This window comes from Tetrao urogallus (genome assembly GCF_951394365.1).
Source record: "Tetrao urogallus genome assembly, chromosome: Z".
Taxonomy (NCBI): domain Eukaryota; kingdom Metazoa; phylum Chordata; class Aves; order Galliformes; family Phasianidae; genus Tetrao; species Tetrao urogallus.
In genome coordinates this window covers 65118467-65139122 of record NC_136816.1, presented here as the reverse complement: position 1 = coordinate 65139122, position 20656 = coordinate 65118467, and the positions used below count along the sequence as shown (strand labels likewise).

The window sequence follows — 20656 nt, the reverse complement described above, 5'->3', positions numbered from 1 at the left end:
TTAAGGGGAAACATCCTACACAAGTCTTTGTACACCAGGAAGCAGAAGGGATGCCAGGCAGCCAGTGGACTGAGCTGTATTCCTGACCTCTGATTTTGACTCTTGCGAGACTCCTTCCAGTAAGAACTATGTCTGTAGTTTTTGGAAGTGTGGAATTTTGTAACCAACGTTTTTCTTATGCCCGGTCACTTGACCAGACAAACCTAAGGCCTTCAACAGGATTCCATGTGGAATTCCACGGCCACGAGAACACACTGAGAAAAAGCACATTTCCTAAATGAAAATACTATTTATTTTCATATAGAAAACACCACTAGGGCGAGGAGAGGAGGAAGGCTGCAATAGCAAGAAGCTGTGCATGAATACCACAGCCTTTTCTCAGAGAAAGAAATCAGTGACCTCCAGCCCTTGCTGACAGCAAGCGTCCTCCAGCCTGCACCTTTCTGCCCAAGTTAGGATTTCTTCAAAACGTCTATCAATTTTTTATTCTTTTTTTTTTTTTTTTTTTTTTTTTTTTAATCGGGAATCAGACTAGTCAGGTTAATTCGATTTTTGTCTCCTTTGCAAAAAAAAATCACTCAAATTAATTAATCTATCCTTAGCAGATTCTGAGGCTGAGATCAGGGGAGCAGAGAGCGAAGCAGACCCCAAAGCAGCCTCCTCCCCGCTGCGGCGCTCCATGGCCACGCAGCCCTGGCCGCGAAACTCCCCGACAGAGAGAAGACAGCAAGACCGCAAAGGGGGTGGGGACGGGACGCCGCCCCGCTTCCCGCCCTCATGGCCCCCAATGGGACCGCCGCCATCTTCCGCCACGCCCACGCGGCCGCCTGGACACGTCTCAGCTCCGGTCCCGGCTCGACTCGGCTCGGTCCCATTGGCTCGGCTCGGTAGAGCCGCCTCGGGTTGCATCAGCTTTGGCGGCTGGGCCGCGCCTGCGCCGCGTCGTTGCCAGCCTTTCCCACACACCCCTTCCACGCGGCGGCCATGGCTGGAGCTGACGGGCAGGTGGGCCTCGCGCCGCGAAGGGGCGTGCGGCGAGCAGCACCGGGGGGCCGCCGGGCTCTGCGCACCCTCACCGCGCTCGGGGGCCGTGCTGAGGCGGGGGTTCCCGGTGGCAGGCCTGGGGAGGGGCGGGCAGGCTCGGTCCTTTCCCCGTGAGTCTTCCATGAAGCCGCCGGGGTGCTCGGGTCTCCGGGAGAGGGGGGTGGGATTGGCAGCGTACCGGGCGGGCTTCGCAGGACTGTGCCCCAGTGTGTGGGGTTAGGGTAGAGTGCAAGAAACTGCTGGAGGATGAGGAGATGTGTGTGTTCCATGATGTAGGTTACATATTAGGAAGAAGTTTTTCACACAGGGTGGTGAGGCATTGGAACAGGCTGCACAAGGAGGATGTGGATGCCCCATCCCTGGAGGCTAGGCTGGATGTGGCTCTGGGCAGCCTGGCCTGGTGGTTTGCGGCCCTGCACATAGCAGGGGGTTGAAACTGGATGATCTTTGTGGTCCTTTTCAACTCAGGCCATTCTACTATTTCATGATTCTCTTATAGGTAAATGTTGCGGAAGAAAAAAAGGCCGACTGCGGGAAGAAGAAAATGAAAGAAGCATGTGGTGATGAAGGGCGTGCAGAGGTGAGCCCATGTCAGGCCATCGGGTGTTGAAAGATGTAGTTTTGTGTACTGTTGACTTTGCTGTATGTCACCCGTCTGATTCATTCATCTGCTATTGCAGTAATTCCTTTCCCTGCTGTTTCTTAGTTCAGCAGAGTTTACCATGAGGTGGCTTTGTTGCTCTTGACAGCAGGTTATATTCTTGTCAGGGGAGAGCAGCTCCGGTTTCTGTGGCTGCTGCTCCATGATGCAGCCCGCTAAGGATCCCACCAGCAGCAGGAGATAGGCAGCAGGTCTGTGGGGCGATGAAAGCCCGCCAGAGATGCTCTGCTGCTTCCGTGTTTGTGGTTGGTGTGAGTAAACAGTGGGCACAGAGCTGCTAGCCAGCTCTGAACTGCAGCCATCTGCACTGTGGTGCCTGCACTGACAGCCTGACGTCAGAGCAGGACCTGTTCAACAGGCTTTTCAAATTGTTTTTTTTCCTTTTGTACTGTGTTAAACTAGCATTAACTAACATTGGCTACAAGTTTAAGCACGAGGTTAATCTAGTAGTTCATTAATATATCTTATGCATATATTAAACAGATGCACTGCGGTATGTATAATGTTACTATGTAATAGTTGTCTGTTAAGGCATAGCACGCGCATAGCTGCAGACAGTCGCATAGGCCTCTGTGAAATGTATATGCTGTTCACATTCTTGACATCACATGGTATTAATCTTTTGAATGTACCTTTATTCTTTATGTGTAGCTAAATCCTTGGCCTGCATTTATCAATGAGCGCTTAGAGATGTACAATAAACTTAAAGCTGAGCACGATGCACTTCTTGCAGAGCGAGCTGCTAATGGTAGTAAACCCATTAAAGTTACATTACCTGATGGCAAGCTGGTTGATGCTGAGTCCTGGAAGACCACACCTTATCAAATTGCTTGTGGAATTAGGTATGATTCTATCCTATTATATGCTTAGTAATTTTTAGACTGATCTACATCTGCAAATTGTGGCTGTGATCATTAACATTAGCAAATGCAAAATTAGTTTTTGTGGACCTGGGTAAGATGATTTGGGTGATGTTTCAATTGACTTTTAGAGTGAGCTAACATTAGAAATGTATTTTGCTTAATTATACTTCTATGGCATGGGAGATAACTATCAGAAAGAACCCATCTCCAGCTGACTCGCATATCTTGTGAGGTGGATTTGAACAATGTGTGCTGGACACCCTATCAATTAGAATTATGAAAACTGTTTGATTCCTAGAGGTGAAATACCACCATTTTATTATTATTACTAATTAATGTCTTAATACTTTGTCATTGGAATCTGCTTTGTTTTTGTGATTTGGAATCAAGGAAAGTGTTTTTGCCTAGAGGAACTGTAGAATGACTGCATTAGGAACAGTATTTGATAATTTTTGAAATAGAAGCTCTTTCTCTTATTGCAGTAGGATTTTGGTGTCAGATTAGCACTTTGAGGCAGCTGCTTCTAAGTCAGATATGCATTCATGTCTAATAAACAGTGCAGCTTTCCTCCTACATCTCATTTCCTAAATGTTCAGAACTGGCTAAAACTGCTCTTTCTTTGCAATTCATTTGCAGCATTATACCCACTGAGAGTGCTCCTAAAAAGTCATTCTCAACATAGTGGAGCAAATTTTGAGTACTTCTGCTTGTTGATTTTAAACAATTATATACTATGTTTTTTGTTTGTTTTTTTCTTCCAGTCAGGGCTTAGCTGACAACACTGTTATTGCTAAAGTGAATAAGATGGTTTGGGATTTAGACCGTCCTTTAGAGGAGGATTGCACCTTGGAGCTGCTCAAGTTTGAGGATGAAGAGGCTCAAGCAGTGAGTATCTGCTAGCTAAAATTTGTTTGCTTTTAGATTTGCGTTAAACCCAGCCTCCAGCAGGTGCTAGCATCTGAACTGTGCTTGAAGGAGGAGAGAGGGAGGAAAAAGATACGCTGTGTAGGTACATCTCATTTTTTGTAATGGTTCCTTAGAAAGACATGGTATTGAGATAATGTATAGTCAGTGTATTTGTTATGAAGTGTGCTAACTGTTGCTGTAGTTATGCAAAGTGTGTGATATTTACAGCCTTAATGTTACGTAAATCTTCTGAACCAACCACTTTAACACTGGCTGTGTGAGCAATGATGGGTACAGAATTGCTAGTACGAATATCAATGTGCTGAGTAAGTTGCTCTTGTATTTTTTCTATATACCGAAGTACATATTTTCTTTTGGCTACTCGTTCACCTAAGTGTGGATACCCAGTGAATTTGTAAATTCTGTCTTTTAGAAAAAGTAATTTGATTAAGAAACTGCAAATTCATTGCAGCGAAGATCCTGTGTTCAAATGTAGGATTTTCATGCCAACTAAATGATTACTTCTGTAATACTGATCTACTGTTCTCTGACTTGTGCAAGTAAAAGCGGAGTTAAATCTTACAGGTCAGGTCTTACAATCTTAGCTTTAATTTGCTAACCCTTTAGGTGCACTACAAGGTAAAGAGTAGTTTTTTAGCTTTAAACTGGTTTTATATCACTGCAGGACTTCCCATACTTTTAAATGTTTGTAGGACTGTGGCCTTGTGTTGCAAATGCACCTTTATGTTTATGCTGTGTGTCAGCAGAGCCAATCGATTGCAGTTGATAGAAAAAAAGATGTTGGATTAGTTTCCTGACTTCTAGACAAATCTAAATCATTTCAACAGAGGCTGGAAAGAAGAATTATATGCTTTTGGTCTGTAAAACTAAAAAATCCAGCATTTCTTTGGAAATACTGGAGCTTAGGATAGGAGTATTTCTGGGCCAGTCATTGATGTTCTGAAGACTGCTATAATATGAGGTCTGCATGAAGTACCCTCAGAAGCAAGCGTTCAGAAAATATTTTATTTAAAATATTCAGAAATGTGTTGTGCATATTTGGACTTATTCCCTCCCTGCCCCCCCTTTTTTTTTACTTCCATTAGGTATACTGGCACTCAAGTGCACACATAATGGGTGAAGCTATGGAGCGAATTTATGGTGGATGTTTGTGCTATGGACCACCAATAGAAAATGGATTTTATTACGACATGTTCCTTGAGGATGGGTAGGTTTTATATATTTTTTTCTTTTTTTAGCAACTGAGGGAGACGATGGTTATATCAAAGTCTGGGTTACTTGCAAACAGATGAGAAATCACAAGTGCAAGTGAGAGTGTTGTGCTCTTCTGCTTGTTTATTTTAGAGGTGTATCAAGTAATGACTTCTCTGCTTTGGAAATGCTGTGCAAAAAGATCATGAAGGAAAAGCAACCCTTTGAAAGACTGGAAGTTAAGAAGGAAACACTACTTGAAATGTTTAAGGTAAGTTGTTCTTGATGTTAGCACACCATGCAGTTACACTCTGAGTATCTGTAACTTTAGCCACATTTTCTGTTGTTCTGTTAGTGATAGAGGAAGGTCTTTCAAAGTCGTTTTTGAAGATGTGTTCTTACAAACTCATTTGTGATATTTTACCAAAAAAAAAAAAGTAAAATTATCATTTAGATTCTCACAAATATATCGATTTTTCTCTAGCTGTGAGAATTGTACTGGGTGATCTTGGCAATATGTTTGAATCGGCGTTCTTCATTTATTTTCCACAGATGTAAATTTGCAAATGTGCACTTGTATTACATTGGCTGTGGTAATATGGTGTGCTGATACTGAACTGTGTATGCTGGTGCATTCAGAAAGCTTCATAAAATATTTTAAGGATGAGATTATCAAGCAAGAATAAATTTTTTTTTTTTCTTTTTTGTAACTAGCTGTAAACAATTTCCTGGCATTCTTCAAATAGAGGTTACTCAGTTTTTTCTGTTAAGACTCTAAAGAGAATCAGTATTATTCAGAGTGGAAGAGGCCTTAATAGGTCTTCAGTCCACTCTTGTGGTCTGTGTGATCACTGAAGCTGGATCAGGTTCCTCAGGTACTGCTTGCTATTCTGTTTGACAGGAGCACCATGTTATAGAGCAAAGTGTCTTTTGATGTACCGTAGCATCGAGTTTGCAAAAAGCCTAAACTGCTGATCAGCTCTACTGCCTAACAAGAAGTTAATAAATGTGTGGTTCTCTTCTTCTCAGTATAACAAATTCAAGTGTCGCATCCTGAATGAGAAGGTCAATACCCCAACTACAACAGTATACAGGTAATTATGCATGCATAGTATTACTAGGTATAATTTGCTATGATTCAATATACTAAACAGATGTTTTTTCTATTTTTAGATGTGGTCCCTTGATAGATTTATGCAGAGGACCTCACGTTAGACATACTGGCAAGATAAAGAGCATAAAAATTCATAAGGTATGACTGAAACTATCCTAGGCAATTGTGTTAATTGACAGTGTGTTGCTGTGTTTGGGCAGTACAGCAGTAGATTATCCAGGAGCATAATGTGAAGTGGATAACCTGGCCATAAACTCAGTTTAACCAACTGGCAAAGGATTGTGTGCTATAAGAAATAGATGGCCAGGGACATCATTTCCAGCACATCTTGGGAAGTGGGTATGGCTTAATTCTTGGTTGAGATGTATCAGTGAGAGTTCTTGTTTTAGCTTAGCTGATGGTTGTGGTTCAGTGTGAACAGAGCAGATGAAATAGGATGGCTTCAGAGGAAGATAGTAGACTTGAAGAAAAAAAAAAAAAGGACCATTTAGGGCCTGAAACTGGCTTTTACAATTCAGCTCTTCTTTGTACATTTCTTTTTTCACCACTGTGTTTTTATGATTAAAAGTGTATTCATGTCATATTTATATTAAACAGCAATTTGTTTAATTATTATGTGTGCCCTTTACAACAGGCCAGAGCAGTAAAATGTGTAGGCTCTTTCTTTTCTTCATTGTTTCATTTATTTTTTTGTGCACAGAATTCATCTACTTACTGGGAAGGCAAGGCTGATATGGAATCTCTCCAGCGAATCTATGGAATTTCATTCCCAGATGCAAAAATGTTGAAGGAATGGGAAAAATTCCAGGAGGAGGCTAAAAACAGAGATCACAGAAAAATTGGACGGGTAAGGCATTCTGTATGGTAGTGTATTTTACAAACATAATGCATACGTAAGCTCACAATAGAACTATCTCACACACAGCATATACTTGCTGACACAGCTAAGATGCAATGCAGCTGTATTTTCAGTTGAGTTGCAAAGTCAGGTTCTTTTCTGTTTAAAAGTGTCAGAAGTCCTAAAGCAAATGATGCAGAGCAAAAGCCTCTTCAACAGGTTAACCAAGATATTATATGAATGCTTTGGTATGCAAGACCTCTTTAGTATGCAGGCAGTGCTTATTCTTACCTGGGTTGCTGCAGCCTCTTCACTCACAGTTTTGCCTTCTTTCTGATCTTTAGAATCTATAGTACGTTTTGGGGTTGAGTTTTTCAGGTTCATTAGTTCTTCATTTTGTTCTTTAGATGGAAATCCACGTCTTATAATTGGTAGCTTTGAATGCTATTAAAAGGTCTACTGCTTGGACATCAGGAAAAAGAACAGAGTACATTATATGCAATCTTGAAGCATATGCTTAATTTTTCACAACATTAGCCAATTACAGTCCAAATATGTAGTTAATATTTACTTCTGCAGCTCTAATTATTCAAATATTTTTTGTCAGTGGACAAGGGTGCTGTGTGCGTGCAGTTAGGAATTGCATATAAACCTGAGTTCTTGAGGTACTGACAGTAGAATAGAAAATGAAGTTTTCTTCCTGTATTTGTACTAATGGGGATACAAGTACTAGTGAAATGCAACTGGTCTGTTGTTATTTATTTTTTATTTTATTTTAACCCTTGGTGGTGACCAGTAGTAACTCGTTTGTGAATGTTTATTGAGGAAAAAAATGGCTGCGCAAGTACTAAGTTTTTCCAATATTTTTCTGCAGGATCAAGAACTCTTTTTCTTTCATGAGCTCAGCCCTGGTAGCTGTTTTTTCTTACCAAAAGGAGCTTACATATATAATACCTTAATTGAATTCATCCGGGTAAGTAATGTCTTTTGGAGACTGTCTTACAGAAGGAAGTGGTTAACTTCAGAAAAAATGTGGAAGTATACAACGATGTAACAGTATGAATTGACTTGAAATGAAGGGCTGTTTCAGCTCCCTGCATGTAAGCTGTGTAACTGAAGGAACCTGGTTACTTACAACTGGGGTTTTAACATTGTCTGCCAAGTTATATTTTTATTGCTGTAGTTAAAATAGTGATAATGATGACTCATGATAGAGCTAAGCTCACTCTACTGTTGTTTCACTGATCCTTGTTGATTCTACTTAATAAGTGTTAGACTTGGACTTCTTCAGCTAATTATTAGAAAAATGAGGAAAAAAATCCTGATCTATCTGTTGCAAAATGTAAATATCTCTGTGTCTTATTATTAGATGTTTGGGCTGTAAAGTAATGCCAGGTGTCATGGAATGATTAGGGACTGCTGCTTTGCTTGGTTGGAAGGAACTTGTTCTTGCTTACAACAGAGGAATTTTTGAGGGAAGGGTGGTATGCTGCCATTTCCAGCTTGTTTTTCTTTTTTTCTTTTTTTTTCTTTAGTGATGGACTCTATAAAAATTGTGCTTGCTATTTTCATGACTGCAGATCAAAGTCTGAGTACCATTACTTTCATCTGCTTATTGATTATTTTATGTACTGGGTTTATTTTAGAGTGAGTATCGAAAACGTGGATTCCAAGAGGTTGTCACTCCAAATATTTTCAACAGTAAACTATGGATGACTTCAGGGCATTGGCAGCATTACAATGAAAACATGTTTTCCTTTGAAGTGGAGAAAGAAGTATTTGCTCTGAAGCCTATGAACTGTCCAGGACACTGGTAAATGCACATCATCTTTGCATTGGGTTTTCTTTTGATTTAAAAAAACAACAACAAACAAACAAATAGAAAATCGCAACTAAAAATCCTTGTTAGGAGTGTCGTAATTATGACTGTTGTTATTGTGAGCTCTCTCTACAGGGACCCCGAAAATTGTCTTTTTTTTTTTCTTTCTGTCATTGCAGTGATTTTGTTTCAGAACTGAAGCTTAACCTTGATGCTGCAAAATCTGACTAGCCAAAGTGGCTAGCAGGGTATTGTCAGTTTTGTGGCAGTGTAGCCATTCAGGTTTCAGTGCTCACTTCAGGAGTTGGTACTGTCACTGTGTGAGGTGGAGCAATCCTCCTGCCCATGTAAGAATATCTGATTAATTTTCCTGGGAAAAAAGAAAACTAGATATAAATGATTGTTGTATTCAGATGACGTCTCTGGCAGTGTGGGCACTTGCTTAGGCAGTGGCTGCTTCCTTTTGGCAGTTCTTTGCAGAATTTTGATTCAGATGAATTTCAAGTAATTAACTTTTCCTTCAGCCTTATGTTTGATCATCGTCCAAGATCATGGCGTGAGCTGCCATTACGATTGGCTGATTTTGGTGTTCTGCATCGAAATGAACTGTCAGGAGCTCTTACAGGACTCACTAGAGTACGTCGGTTCCAGCAGGATGATGCTCACATATTCTGTTCCGTGGAACAGGTATGCACTACTGGTAAATGATATAGGGTATTAAAATCAGAATAGCTGAATTTCCTGTAGTTGAGACTGTATTTCCATTCTTACGTAGATAGAAGAGGAGATAAAGAGTTGTCTACAGTTCTTGCGTGCTGTTTATGACGTCTTTGGATTCTCCTTTAAACTGAATCTCTCTACTCGTCCTGAAAAGTATCTGGGAGATATTGAGGTGTGGAATCGAGCTGAAAAGGTAAACAGTCATTCTATTACCTTTCTGTATGAAAGCAAGACTGCAGCTGCAAGATCCATAAGGGTATATTGCCTTCTAGGAGGTGGTGTGGTAGCTGGGCATGAGAAATATAACTTCATAACTGTCTCTAGTTCCGGGTGGGTAATAAAATAGCTTTCTTAGTATGCTGTGTACGAACAGTATGCTCTCCATACAGAAGTGATTTCCATGTCAGAATCAAATTGTCTCTCTCCTTTCTCTTGTGTGTTTTTGATCAATTAAATAGTAGGAGGGGGGGGGGGGGGGGAAGAAAAGAGGATGAAAAGAACTAATTTTAACGGCTCTTGTGATAAGATTTTGAGGCATCTTCCAGAAAACGTTATTTTCATTACTAAAGCATTAGCCCTTGCAGGTACAGTATGGAAAGAAGATGGGGCATGAACAGACACAAGTAACAGGAATGGATTCTCCCTCAACATTTGCTCTGTCTAAAGAGTTCTTGCATCTTACCTAATGCTGCTTGTTTAGCCTCTTAAAAAATGTATGCATTAGTTTCAATTTGAACGTTTTTTAACCTGAGTCTCTTCTAAAACTTTGTTTTTCCAGAAAATAAATGAGTTGATAGGAATGTGCAGAGGTGTTGTTGCAGTAATGGAGAAATAATGAGAGTCTGGTAGTGTTAGATGGCTGCAGCAGCAGGCTGACCTGATGTGAGAAGTGAGAAACACTGAATACACATATTCTTTATCTCTAGCAACTGGAAAACAGCCTTAATGACTTTGGTGAGAAGTGGGAGTTGAACCCTGGTGATGGAGCTTTCTATGGACCTAAGGTTAGCACGTTGCAATGGACCTCTGGGTGGCGGTTTTGTTTGGATTAAGTACGCAAAAAGTCTCACAATTCCTTTTTTTCCAGTGATGCTTCTGTAATCTTAGCATGCAGATTTTCATCTTCATAGTACAGCAGACCAGGAGAAAAAAAAACTTGAAGTCTTTGTCTTCATAAAATTATGCCAACCGTAGAATTTCTTGGAAAGAAAAGTGTTTGGCGTGTATTTGTACAGAATGTTTGCAGACATTCTGTCTGTGTACAGACAAATTCAGACAGATACCTGACCAGAGTGAAGGGTTTGTCAAAGTAACATCTGAATTGCTTTGAGTTTTTTTTTTAAAAAAAAAAAAAAAAAAAAAAAAAAAAAAAAAAAATGGTAGAGAGAGATGCTTGCTGCTGTTAAATACATTGGTTTTTTTGTATCTTCTAGAGAAAATAGTGATGCTCTTGTTTTTTATTTCTCATCTTCTTCATAAAGACAGCTTTTACTTTCAGCCTGCTCTGCATGTGCACTTCCAGCGTAACTTTACAGCTACATTTTTCGATGTTAGTCTGCGTTTCTGAAGCATTGGTGCTGTTCAGTTTTGGCTGGAGAATAAAGAACAAAATGGATTCTCAAACTGACAGACCGGTACAGGCAATGATTGTAAAAGGCTTGAAATAGGAAGGGAAAGTGTGGGTTTGCTGGTTTTTGCTGTTGATTTTTTTTTTTTTTTTTTTTTTTTTTTTGTGGTGATTGTTGTTGTTGTTTAATATATATGTTCAGTTATCTGTATCATCAAATGGTGCTTTCTGGCTGAAATTGTCTGTTTTCCCAATGACCTAAATTCCTGGTTTACTTCAGAGAGAGAGAATTCTCTGTGATCTTGTCCTTTATGTAGCTTTAGTACTCATTTTACTGAGTTTACTTGTAAAACTCTTTGCTGCTTGAGTTGGAGTTGGTTTATTGAGAGATATGAACAGAAGGTGGCACTGTAAGATCAGTGTGCTGTGTTAGAAATGATCATTTTGGTGCATAATGCAATAATCCTATAGCATACAAGCAGGAAGAAACTCCTAAACCTGTATTCCAATTTAGGAAAAAAAAAAAAAAAAAAAAAAAAAAAAAAAAAGACACGAGGGGAAAAATAATCAGTTGTAATTAAGTTTATTAAACAGATTTCTGAAAAATGTTGCTTTTACTAACATGGTTTTGTAGCACTGCTGGTGGGTTTTGGTTTTAAAAAAGACCCTTGCACAGTCTGTGTGTCTTTGTAAGAGCTTCCTCTTCGGCTGTAAAGATGTAGAAATTTTCTGATGTCTTTGAGCATGAGGACACAAAGCCTTACAGCATTGCTTCTAAATGTTTCCCTAATAGATGTAAATTTAATATATGTTTGTCTTCATTCATCTAGTAAACTAGTTCTGATTTTTGTCTTTGTATGCTGATTGAATCAATTTCATTTTATGGGTTGTAGGTGGAACGTTCTGTTACAGCTTATCATTCATAATGTGAAATGCAAACAAGATTTAGTAATTTCCTCAGTTCATTTGAAAGGAGGCAAATATCTGCAGGAACACTTTCCTTTGTTAACCTTAATTTACTTTAGCTACAGTACTAGGAGCAAGGGTAAGTTGAAGTGGGCAAACACATAGCCGTTTGCCTTGGTCTTAATGTGAACTGGTTAAAGTTGCATTGTTAAGTGAAGCTCTGCACTCAGGATAGAGTGTTTTTTGTGTTCTGAAATGGATGATTTTGAGTTTCTACCAGAAAAAGTCATTTACAACCTTTTTTGATTTCTTCAATTGTAGCTAAATTGTGATAAGCACTGGCTTCAGAGTGCAGAACTTTTAAATGAGTTATTATTTTGCCCAGTGACTTCAGAAAGGCACTTCATTGTCTTTCAGCACTTAACACACTGATCTCTTTGTTTGATCCTTAAGTTTGAAAAAAAAATCACATTGCCCTGCTGGGAAAATGTTGAAGAAGACGTCAGATTCACTAGATCAGTAAGGACTGTATAATACAAATTGACTGTTTTCTAGAGATGTTTTGTCTAACTTCTGTCCAAAGTGTATTCAGGATTAAAGTGTCAGATGCAATAGATTAGCTATCTGTAGTAAAGACTATTCTTAGTAAGACCATGTGTCATTAATTAATATGATCTCTCTTGGTAAGTGGATTATTTAACAATACAGTGTGCATCCCGTGTTCAGGATTTTTGGAAATAAGTGCTCAATTTGGAGCCAAAACCTACAATTAACCTATCCTCCTTCCCTTAATGTGCTGCTGAGTTTACTCAGTGAAAGACTCATGAAGGTCCAATGTAAAACCAAGCAAACTCGGAAAATGTTCTTGAGATATTAATTGTAGTTCCCTCTGAAATAACATCTCCCCCTGTTTTTGGTCTGACGTTGTTTGCATCAGAATCCACAAGTTGTTTTAAATCATAATATTGTCCAAAGTGTGCTGTCTAAACTCACATATACTTTCACTGTGCTCTGTGAGTGAAGGCCTCCATCTTAGTATGGTGAATTTATTTTCAGAGTGGCATGCTTCATCTTAAACTCTGGTAAAAGTTTTGTTCTTTCGTTTCATAAGATTGACATTCAGATTAAAGATGCCATTGGACGCTACCACCAGTGTGCTACAATCCAGCTGGACTTTCAACTGTCAATCAGATTTAACCTCACTTTTGTCAGGTAGGCACAGTCTGATATTCTTAATTGCTATGTAATTTAACTTTTCTGTTGTTCATGTGTGTAACTAACTTTGTTCACAGCCACGATGGTAATGACAAGACAAGACCCGTTATCATTCACCGTGCTATCCTGGGCTCTGTGGAGAGAATGATCGCCATTTTAACTGAAAACTATGGAGGCAAATGGTAACATTGAAAAGTGGATTCTAGTTTGAGCAAACACTTTCATATGAAATACCAATTAGCCCCAAGCATGCAATTGTCAGTAGAGTTTATTGTACTTGCTTGCTTTACTGAGGTATACTATAGGTATATCATAGGCAATTCTCTCTGAATCCCTTTCTTCAGATATGAAATAGTAATAGATACAGTAGCACGTGGTACCACTCTTGAACATACACAAGCTGTGTATCTCTTGCCTTGCTCTTCCAGGTTTGATGCTGGCAAAGAGTCGTTTATGTTGGTAATTTCCTTTATCTGCTGCAGTGTAGTGACCCTACTGATGGTGACAAGACTCAAATATTATTCCCAGTATTTGTTAGTAAAGAGACTAGTGGCTCAATTACGTGTGTAAAATGTAACTCTAGTCTTCAGGACAAAAAGTACTTTTGCTCACCCTGCAATTCTTTCAGACACTCTCGTTTTCTGGAAGATAAACTGTAACTTAGATATTGGGCTGTCAGTGCTTCTGGAGCCATTCTGAAGCTGCTAGCTTAATGAATCTTGTCCGTAGATTTTAGTCTCATCTGTTCCTAGGTTTTTCCATTCTGAAAAATACTAAAAACTCTCTCTTTTTTTTTTTTTTTCTTGTTTCTTGAAGGCCACTCTGGCTGTCTCCACAGCAGGTAATGGTAGTGCCAGTGGGACCAACATGTGATGAATATGCCCAAAAGGTGAAGTATATGGTTTTGTTTTTGTTGGTTGGTTTGTTTAAGATATACTGTATTTAATTGAAATACTTAGATATTATTACTAGTGTTACTTGTCACAGGGAAATGTTCTAGATCTTTGCATGTATCATTTGTTTATTAATGTGACAGTAAGCTGCTGAAGATGTAAATGGATTTTAAAGAGGAACTAAAATAGATGTCAGCAATTCAAATATCAGATGTTTATTTGGGGTGGGGTTTTGGTGCTTCAGGTTCCAGTTCTCTCGCAATGTCCATCTTGCAGAGCAGTAAGAAAGATGAAGAAAATTCTCTGCATATTTGGCACTTAGCAGACTTCTCTACTTCTAAAATAGATAAATATCTAAAATAGCCTGCAAAATTAAAAAATAAAAATTTACAAACAACTTTTAATTAAGAGCTTCAGCATGCTGTTGCTATTCACAGCATCAAATTAAAATAGATACTGGTCCTAAATGTGAGGTATTCATATCAGTGCGTAGCAGTTTGTATGATGGCAGACCTCGTTTCCTACTTTGAATAGGGCTCACCTCCAAGGCTTGAGCTGATGATAGTGCACTTGATTTAGAGGGTCAGATAAGCTTGACTGGCTTAACTGACAGGTCGCAATTAGTTCATCATCACAAAATACCCTATTGTGACGGTTTAAATACATTTTCTCCTAGGTGAGACAGCAATTCCATGATGCTGGGTTAATGGTGGATATTGATGTAGATCCTGGGTGCACCCTGAACAGGAAGATCAGAAATGCTCAGCTTGCACAGTATAACTTTATTCTGGGTAATGTATAGTGCATTTGTTTCTACCTATGCTGGCTGACCTTTTCAGAGAGGTTCTCTGAGCAGGTAGGAGTGTTTTAGCTCACTTTACTCCTCCAGTCTCCATTCCAGATGGTCTCTCCTGTACATCTGATGAGCATTCCTTGCTTGAATGGCTTTTAGTGAAAAGGATGCTTGTTTTGTGGACCAAGGCATTATTGCTGCTTTAGAAAAAGTCTCTTCTGTTTTCTGGCCAGCAGTGTGGAGACACATGTCAAAACCAGTGTCGCTTGTCACTCAGGTTGTTAACTGTGATTATGAATTTAGTTTAAAAACCACAAACAAATGATGAGAGTACCAGGAAAAACATCTCACCTAAGTCCAAATGCTGCTTCAAAGAGTTGTTAGGCAGCTGCAGCTGAGGAATCTCCCATTCAGTGGAGAAATGCAGTCCTGTAGCTATCTCCAAGTACATCACATAAATCAGTAGTGCTGCACATAGAGATATGTCTTGGTATCTGTCAGTGTTTAATTAGCAAACATTTGGACTTTGCTAATAAACTATCTTACTCTTTCTGTAAAGAACAAGCAAACTAATAGCTCTTGGTCAGGTTTTGTTTCTAATGTTTGCTTTTGCATTACTCTTCTCATTTTCATTTCCTGGCTCTCTTTAATATAAAACTGGGCTTATTCAGTTTACTTCTAGCAAAACATGAATAAATAAAGTGTATAATATACTAAAGTCTGTTGAGTGATAGGAGATTAAATAGAGCTATTGGCTGCTATAGATCTGAGTTGGAGTTCTTTGAAGGAGGACCTCCTAGGAGACTTGGGAGCATATGTTAGTTGCTAACTTCTTAGAATTTTCGTTAAATATACCAGTGTTTCAAGGGAACTGGTGGGAAGAGATTTTGTAAGTGGTGGTTTCATCTTTTTGTATCTTGGTTGTTCCTAGTTGTTGGTGAAAAGGAAAAGGCAAGTGGAACAGTTAACATCCGTACCAGAGATAACAAGGTGCATGGTGAGCGTACAATTGCTGATACTGTGAAGAGACTGCTGGAACTGAAATGTTCTCGTTCCAAACAAGCTGAAGAAGAATTTTAACACCACCTGTTCCACCTGATGTAAAATGATTCTAGATTTCCTAACTCAGTTAACCGCGGAGTTATTTGTACAAGATTTGCAGAAGTGTTCTGTCAGAAATGCCTCTTTTTGTAAAAATCAGTTTCTCACAAACCTTGAAGTAAAATTTCATGGCCTCTAAACAATGACAGATGAAGCAAGATGAAATGACTTTCTGTGACTGCAAAGGAAAATGGAAACATTAATGGGGGATATTTACTGTGTTCTAGCTACTTAAAAATAAAATATGTTTTGATAACAACTGTTTTTCATGGAAGTTTTACAAGAAACCTCAGGCTTAAGAAAGCACATAGCAGTGCTACACTGCAGCAGCATTATGATATCTCCTTTGGCAAGTTGATACCTTGCAATCTTGTCTGCCTGTGCTACATCAGTTAAATTCATTGACTCTGAACGTTTCCCAATCACATAGGCTGAGAAATGAGTAGAGATTCTCTGCTTAGTAGGTGTAGGTGCTTCTGGGAGGGTTCCAGCTCTCACTGCAGAGTGCTCCAGCCATGGGGTTGTCTGCTGTGTAGCACTGAGCTGATAACCAAGGCCAAGCTATGCCCTTTTCTGAAGGCAGCACTTGAAACATGCTGTAATTGTAAGCTCACTGTTGTTTCAAGAGAGGATATGACTGGAAGAGGTACGGAATAGTAGGGCCAAAGAAGCAGCTAAGGAAGCCAGAATTGTTAGGACCAGATGATACTAAGATGTGTTACTTTTCAGTGTGGTACAAACACCTTTTGTGCAATATTTCTATACCAACCTTTCAATCCAGGACCTCACACAGTTTTGGTTTAGTTTTTGCACATCTGTTTGACAAGGCAGTTGCTAAATTCCTGTCACTGACAAAAATCCTGGGATGTAGAGATGCTTTTTTGTGTGTTAATCTTAACTGACCCAAACGCCTTCTAAAAGTAGTTAATGACTTTTTTTCTGAAAATAAAATCCATTCTAGATTAGCCAAACAACCAAAGTTAATGTAAGACCTTCTGCATACAAGTCTGAGGCCAGGTTTGAGCCATCTTATTGTATAAAAAACTTCCAACTCTCGTAACTTCCTGTGTTATCTGGGAAGAAAAAATTCATCCAGCCTTTTCTCACCCATCTTTTTCAGGTATGAATGATATATTAGCATTTGAATTCATCAAATTTTAACAAAAGCTTTTTAATGCTCCTTTGTCAGACAAGTAACATTCTATTTGATTGCCTACTATAAAAGAGAGAACTGACTTTGAAAGCAACAAAGCAGTGGAAAATTATTTCAGTGAAGATGGAATAGGCTTAAAATACCTTAATCGAATTTTCTATTTTTTTCATCTACTTTACTTTGCTATGAATTGGTTATTGCTATAACTAAGCAGGACTAGATGTAATTTCTGAAGTCCTGAAGTGGCAGGACTTTACCACACGTTGAAACAAAGTCAGAGTAGAGATCAACGCCACAGGAAAGAAGAGCAACTAGCTCCTTTTCTCTCTGGGAATCATGTCTTAAACTGCCTTTCAGACACGATGATGTATATTTCTGAGTTTCATGGAGAGCTGTCTTTTGTGTTGGAAGGTGTCCCTGTAGACGTGATAAGATAATGGTGCTGTAAAATGCTGGCCACTACTGTGTATGACTCAGTAGATGTCAGTTCTGGACAAACTGTCCTTTTACAAACCTTATTTGCATAGATCATGCTGATAGATTGTGTAGTTCATCTATGGAAAAACCCTATGAAAGGAACATGCAAGTACATGAAAAATGTATTACTAGAAACAAGACCTAAGGAAGATCATCCAATAAAATATGTATATACCCCAAGCAAGGTGTGGGCAGAACTGTGGTGACTACATCCAAACTGTGATAAATACACAACTCCATTCAGGTGCCATCTAAATACTTTGTTCTCTGCAGCTTTGGTTTAAGAAGTCTTCGCTGCCAAGACATGCAGCCAAGACAGAAGCAGAAATACTGTGGTCTGAGCTCCATCTTTTCCTTCGGTTTAACTGGAGGTTCCTTGAAGAGCTAGATCGGGTACAGCTTCTATAGTCTTCAGTCCATGCTTTACCACAGTTAGGCAAGAGAAAGCCAAAAAGTCTGCAGCCTGATTGTAAGTCTGCACATCCCTTGGGAAGTTATTGTGGGAATGTGAATTACCTCCACAGGCTGCACCGTGCCATGGGCATTTCCTCTGGAGTAGCTGATAGGATACAGCTCATGCTTTGCTTTACTTCAGAGTGATTTTTATTTATTCGCTCCCTAAAGCAGATTCCAATGCAGATTGCTGAAGGAGGGCCAAAAATCGACAGGGCAGTTAGATAGATAACCTGATAGATCACTCCAGTATATAAAAATAAAATCTTGAAGGAATTTCAGTATCTAAGATAGATCACTGTGCCAGCTTTCCCTTTTTCTGTTATTCTCCTCAATTGTTGTGCAGACTCCCTTGAAAGAAATTCCCGTGGTGAGTCAGCTGGAGACTGCCATGAACCATTCATTCAAGAGTCAGACTCTTCCTGTCACATCTTGGGATGAAATTCCCGCAGTGGCTGATATTACTGCTTCGGAATAATGCTCCAGTATTTACTGTTCATAAAACTGACATTTACTGCCTTATTGCACTCCTGAAACACCACACTTCATGTTGGGAATACTCACAACTAACCCTATGCTGTATGCATAGAGTGCATACAGCAACAGCACAAGTTAACTTAATATTCTGCAACAGCTTAAATGCCCAATGACATTAATCTAATCATGCTTAATATGTGTTTTCTCAATTGCACACTTTATGATGAACTGTAACCTGTCTATAGTATTAGTAATCTAAGAAATTATTTTGTGATTTTGTTTAATGGGATAAAGACTCAGATGGAAGAGATACCCCTGTATATCTGCAAGGATACTGGAACAACTCTCAATCAGCTAAAAAATGGGCTTCTTAATACGACTATTAAAAGTTATCTTTTACTAGTGCAGCCACTGAAACATCAAAGTAGTATTAATAACAGCGTATGTTTCCAAGAAGCCGTTACTACTTGAGAGGTAATAATCATGCAGTCATCTTCATTCATAAATACTCCACTGAGCCTTGAGGGAAATCAAATCACAGATGTATTCTACATTCTGGCATCTGCATCACAATAGATTGGGTCAGCAGAGGGAGCAGGTGGAGTCAGATACCTTCATATCACACTAACAGGAGCAGAGTTTCTTCCTTTAGGATTTTTAAGACCCTGTAAGTCTTTGAGCAGGTGATCAGTGGACAGTTTGTGTACACAGCTATGGCCAGTGATGACTTCTTGTCTCACACTGACAGGAAAGTGTACCCAGCGTTTACATTGCTTTTACTGACAGATATACTTCGGAAATTTCAGAATAATTAATTTTATCCATCAATGTTTTATTTTTCAATGTAAGACTTTTTCCACTAAATTAAACTGTAAAGATCTGACTAGAAATGATCATCAAACAACAAATACCTGTCTTGCCTTAGAGTACATAAACTTGTATTATTCTGGATCTGCATGTGAAGAACTCAGAGCTAAGAAGGAACAAAGAGCACACTTGTGAGAAGGAATACTAAGCTTTTTTTTTTCAGACCAGAGATGGGCAACTTTCAGATTTCTTTGTTGAGAATCCAACATTTAGCCTGGCTGATGGGAAGGAGATGGCAATGTACTGAAGAACAATGATCTGTGTGAAAGACTCAGCTCTTGCAACTGAGTTCAGGAAAGATGTCATCAGACAAAGTGGGACCGAGGAAAATGAGAGCTCAGAGTTGGTCCACAAGTACTCTGCAACGATGCTGCCCAGCCCTGAGGTACCTCAACTGCAGAAGCAGTTTATTTATCTTAGAGCTCCCCACCCAACATGCACCAAGTGCCAGTCCCAGAAGTGAAATCCATCCTTTGGTTCCCTCCTCTGCCATCAGGATTCAAAAGAAGAACCTACTGTGAGATTGGAGTCACTCCCATATAGAAAATGATGCATGGGAGAACAAAGAGAACAAAGAAATACAGAAAACAGGGCCTTCAAACACATTACAGTTTTATAGGAAGGAATTGTCTTCTCACCACTTTGGTGAAGTCAGAATTTCTCTTTACATTTCAGTACGTAACAAATCTCAAATTGCTAGCAGTTAAATCCTGAATTTTCAATACACTCCATGCAGGTGTGATGGAGTCACAGAATCACAGTGTCAGGGATTGGAAGGGAACTTGGAAGGCCATCTAGTCCAGTCTCCCTGCTGGAGCAGGAGGTGCAGTGATGTTGTGCGTGATTTTGTGTTCTCGACAGAAGAATTCTTTGCAAAGACATCATTTATTTACAGGATAATCCAAATCTTCTAGGTAACAACCTTATCGGAACTATTGCTGATAAGGTCATTTCAGTCATCTCTATGTATGGAAGTGCAAGGAGATGATGGCAAGCTGTCATTCTTTCTTTCCAAATAAATGAGAAAGTAGTGGCTATAGTTAGTTACATCAGTCTGAATATCTCACTAAAGATACACAGAATAATTTAATTTTCCTTTCACATCAATGAAGAAAAGCAAATATTGCATCACTTAGAAACACATCTTGCATAACCCGTTCAAATTTAAGCTGGAGAGAGGTGTCAGCATGCTTTTCATACAGAGCACTAGCCTTACCTCAGTAAATGAAAAACCTGCTGAGGTCGTAGCACTGAGACTGCCATTCTGATCCTATCCTGCTGTAGCTGCCGTTGCCACTGCCAAATGGTAACAGCTTTTTTTCTGAGTGAGAATCATGTAGTATTACCTCACGGCTTGAGCTAGGACTGCGAGGAAAAGACTGCAGAAACACTGCCTACCCAAGTGGGGGGCTGACTCCAGGCTGTGCTAGCCTTTAGCTGATATAGGAGCAGTTCACCAACATGCTGTGAGTATTAATTGCAGCGTGTCCCATTTTAATCATGCTTTTTCAGAGAAGTAGTACTGAATTTGCTGCATCAGGGTGCATCAAGTTGCATGTCTGTGGGGTGTCTCAAAG

At 39.4% G+C, this 20656-nt stretch overlaps 1 protein-coding gene across 1 annotated transcript; it reads left to right on the top strand.

The window, feature by feature from the left end:
* Positions 1-984: 984 nt before the first annotated feature.
* TARS1 (threonyl-tRNA synthetase 1) lies at positions 985-15670 on the top strand (the record flags this gene model as incomplete). The annotated part of the gene is made up of 19 exons (XM_079548686.1): positions 985-1005; positions 1544-1624; positions 2357-2547; positions 3330-3453; positions 4581-4702; positions 4840-4957; positions 5716-5780; positions 5860-5938; positions 6501-6647; positions 7513-7611; positions 8285-8451; positions 8982-9144; positions 9233-9370; positions 10104-10181; positions 12762-12862; positions 12943-13047; positions 13682-13754; positions 14435-14549; positions 15483-15670. 19 exons carry the CDS (start codon positions 985-987, stop codon positions 15629-15631), a joined length of 2136 nt encoding a protein of 711 aa, XP_079404812.1. The 3' UTR covers positions 15632-15670.
* Between the last annotated feature and the right edge of the window lie 4986 nt (positions 15671-20656).